Source organism: Borostomias antarcticus (genome assembly GCF_949987555.1).
Source record: "Borostomias antarcticus genome assembly, chromosome: 2".
NCBI classification, from domain to species: domain Eukaryota; kingdom Metazoa; phylum Chordata; class Actinopteri; order Stomiiformes; family Stomiidae; genus Borostomias; species Borostomias antarcticus.
Window position 1 is genome coordinate 2,022,178 of NC_140235.1, and position 3,101 is coordinate 2,025,278.

The following is a 3,101-nucleotide window of genomic DNA, read 5'->3' on the forward strand; positions in this document are numbered from 1 at the left end:
TTTACGGTTACAGAAATATTTCAAGATGATATCAGGCTATATAAACCATTGTTCTCAAATTAATCGGATATAATATTGTTTTGAGGTGTTTTTATTGAGCTAGTTCGACGTTTACGGGACATAATTACCTACGTAAAGACTGGTTCAATCCAATGGATGTGTTTGCGGAAGTAGCATTTCTGCTCTTGCTAGAGCGGCTGATTCGGTTGTGCTAGTGGAAAGATAGAGCACAGCTAGTCACAGAAACGAATATTGTTACAATAATAGTGATAATAATATCACAGAATACTGTTACAATCCTAATATCACAGAGTTGATATAATTGCAGAGTGTCACTACCAACTAAGCTCAAAGGTAATGAGACTCTTGTTTTCGTGATGAATACGTGCTAACGTTAGTAGCTATAGCAACCTCCCAGATTTGAATGAGTCAGTATGGATTCGGTTAGTGTTACTAAAACCTTTTTTTTTTTTTTTTAACTGTAACCTTAATTACATGACTGTCAAGTGAACACATCAATACTACGGCTGGGTGTCAGTACTGATTTCCAAAAATGAATGAATGAATCATTGAATGAATTAATGAACTATTCATACCTTCATTTATTCATTCATTCATTAAATAAAAGATCGATTTTGGGATTCATGAATCGATTCTGAATCATTTGATTCAGAATCGAGGAATCGATTTTTTAAACACAGCCCTATATCTGTTCCTTTTTTCCCATCATGCATGCTGTAGTGGTCTTTGTTTACACCTGGGGGAAAACCCCTTGGAGATGCTTCTGTGTCAGGGGGTCTCTTTAAGGAACAGACTGGTTTACTGCTCTGCCTGAATGCACTTTTGAAGGGGTTGGGCAAAGGCTGGAATCGGGGTAAATAGTTGCAATTCAACAGTAACATTTCATTCATTTGAGAGAGTGAGTGCGTGCGAGAGTATGTGACGCACCGCACTCACATATCACACTGCACACACACACACACTCACATATCACACCGCACACACACACGCACTCACATTTCACACCGCACACACACGCACTCACATATCACACCGCACACACACGCACTCACATATCACACCGCACACACACACACGCACGCACTCATATATCACACCGCACACACACGCACTCGCATATCACACCGCACACACACACACACACGCACTCACATATCACACCACGCACACACACACACTCACATATCACACCGCGCACACACACGCACTCACATATCACACCGCACCCACACACGCCGTCCTGTCTCGTCCCTGCACCCTGTCCAATGTCTCAATGTGATGCACCACCACCGAAAGCAAATTCATAGTACGTTGAAAAACTGCCCGGCAACAGAACAAACTCTGATTCTGATTGGTGAATAGTGAGCATGGCTCAAAACATGTGTGAAGCACTGCTATAGACCTACTGTACACACGTGTGTGTCTCTAACAGATGATGAGGAGAACTCGTACCGCAAAAGTCTACACGGAACCTGTCTTCCCAGACATGTGAGTATCACACACATAGCGTTTAATCAAATATCCAACATGCACTACCGTACGTTTGTCAGCTAGAGGGATCCTGGTTTTACCTGCTCTCATTCTGTTAATACCAGCTCATGATATTTTTCCGCCAGGTCGTTCACACAGACGGAGAGTGAAGATGAGGATGGTGAAGAGTGGTGTCCGACGGAGCCCAAGGTGTCCAGGAAGAGGGCGCCCAGAGCCAAACCTGAGGTGGGTGAGAAGAAGCCAGCGGCGAGGAGGCCGGCCAAACCGAAGGAACCCGCCAGGCCCAAAGAGCCTAAACCCAGAGCGCCACGGAAGCCCAGGGCCCCGAAGGCTCCAGCGGCCCCAAAGGCCCCCAAGGCACCCAGGGCAACTAAAAGGAGTCAGAAGGAGCTGGCCCCGCCCGAGGAGGAGGAGAAGGAGAAGGAGGAGGAGCCTGGGGGAGGCAGCCAGGCTGACCTGCCCGTAGAGTCCCAGCAGCCTCGCAACGTCAAAGAGGAGGTTAGTTTTGTCTGACGTGAAATCACCTGAACACATCACCTGAACACATCTCCTCAACACACACACACTTGAATACACATCACCTGAACACACATCACCTGAACACATCACCTGAACACATCTCCTCAACACACACACACTTGAACACACATCACCTGAACACATCACCTGAACACATCTGAACACATCTCCTCAACACACACACACTTGAACACACATCACCTGAACACACATCACCTGAACACATCACCTGAACACATCACCTGAACACATCACCTGAACACATCTCCTGAACACATCTCCTGAACACTAAACGAGGCCTGGCATTGCAGAAGACATATGACATGACATGACATGACATGCCATTACATTACAGTCATTTAGCAGACACTTTTATCCAAAGCGACTAACAATAATTGCATTTAACGTAGGAAAAGCCAATGTACTACTACTCACCAGAACTCACAAGTGCATCTCCTTTCTAAAACAAGTGACTAAGATTACAATCTAGTGCTGAAGGCAAAGTGCAAGAATAGCAATCTATAAATACAATAAGTGCTTAAGAGGGAGGATCGTTGTAGTACTAGACTCTTTCTCCATGGCCGCCGAGGGTCAAACTCACTCCTCGTCTCATTCGCCTCACCCCGTGCGTCCCCCCCCCCCCCCCAGAGACTGTCCTTCGCTCTGCCTGTTGGACCCGCCAGCGAGGACGCGGGCGAGGGGTCCTCCTCCTCTGACCGCCGGAGTCTGGGGCTGAAGAAGGAGGAGGACTTCACGTTCGGCGAGCCGGCGCCGAAGAAGCAGAAGACGTCCAGCGACGCCCAGGGCCGAGCGGTCAGGCAGCCCTACTCGGGGAGAGGCCTGGGGGAGGAACTCAACATGCACTGGGACCCTGTGGAGGTGAGACCTCGGGGCGGAGGAGGTGTGTGTGTGCTTTAAACCACGCGTGTGTCTGTGTGTGTGGACTGTGTGTGTACTCAGGGTTTCTCCTGGTTCAGATTGGGTCTTTGGGGGATGATGCACACACATTTTTTGGGGGAACCTCAGTTTTATGCCGAGTATCCTCCCAGCATATACAGACCTATATCCTC

General features: G+C 47.9%; 1 protein-coding gene across 1 annotated transcript in view; it reads left to right on the plus strand.

The window, feature by feature from the left end:
- Nucleotides 1-217: 217 nt before the first annotated feature.
- The window catches only part of srbd1 (S1 RNA binding domain 1), a gene marked incomplete at its 3' end in the record, with an annotated part of 58,658 nt that continues 55,774 nt past the window's right edge, over nucleotides 218-3,101 (plus strand). Inside the window, exons 1-4 of the mRNA XM_084461372.1 lie at nucleotides 218-354; nucleotides 1,454-1,509; nucleotides 1,638-2,010; nucleotides 2,680-2,910. Coding sequence (XP_084317498.1) covers nucleotides 1,454-1,509; nucleotides 1,638-2,010; nucleotides 2,680-2,910 — 660 coding nt within the window. The 5' untranslated portion in view covers nucleotides 218-354. The remainder of the gene's footprint in view (nucleotides 355-1,453; nucleotides 1,510-1,637; nucleotides 2,011-2,679; nucleotides 2,911-3,101) is intronic.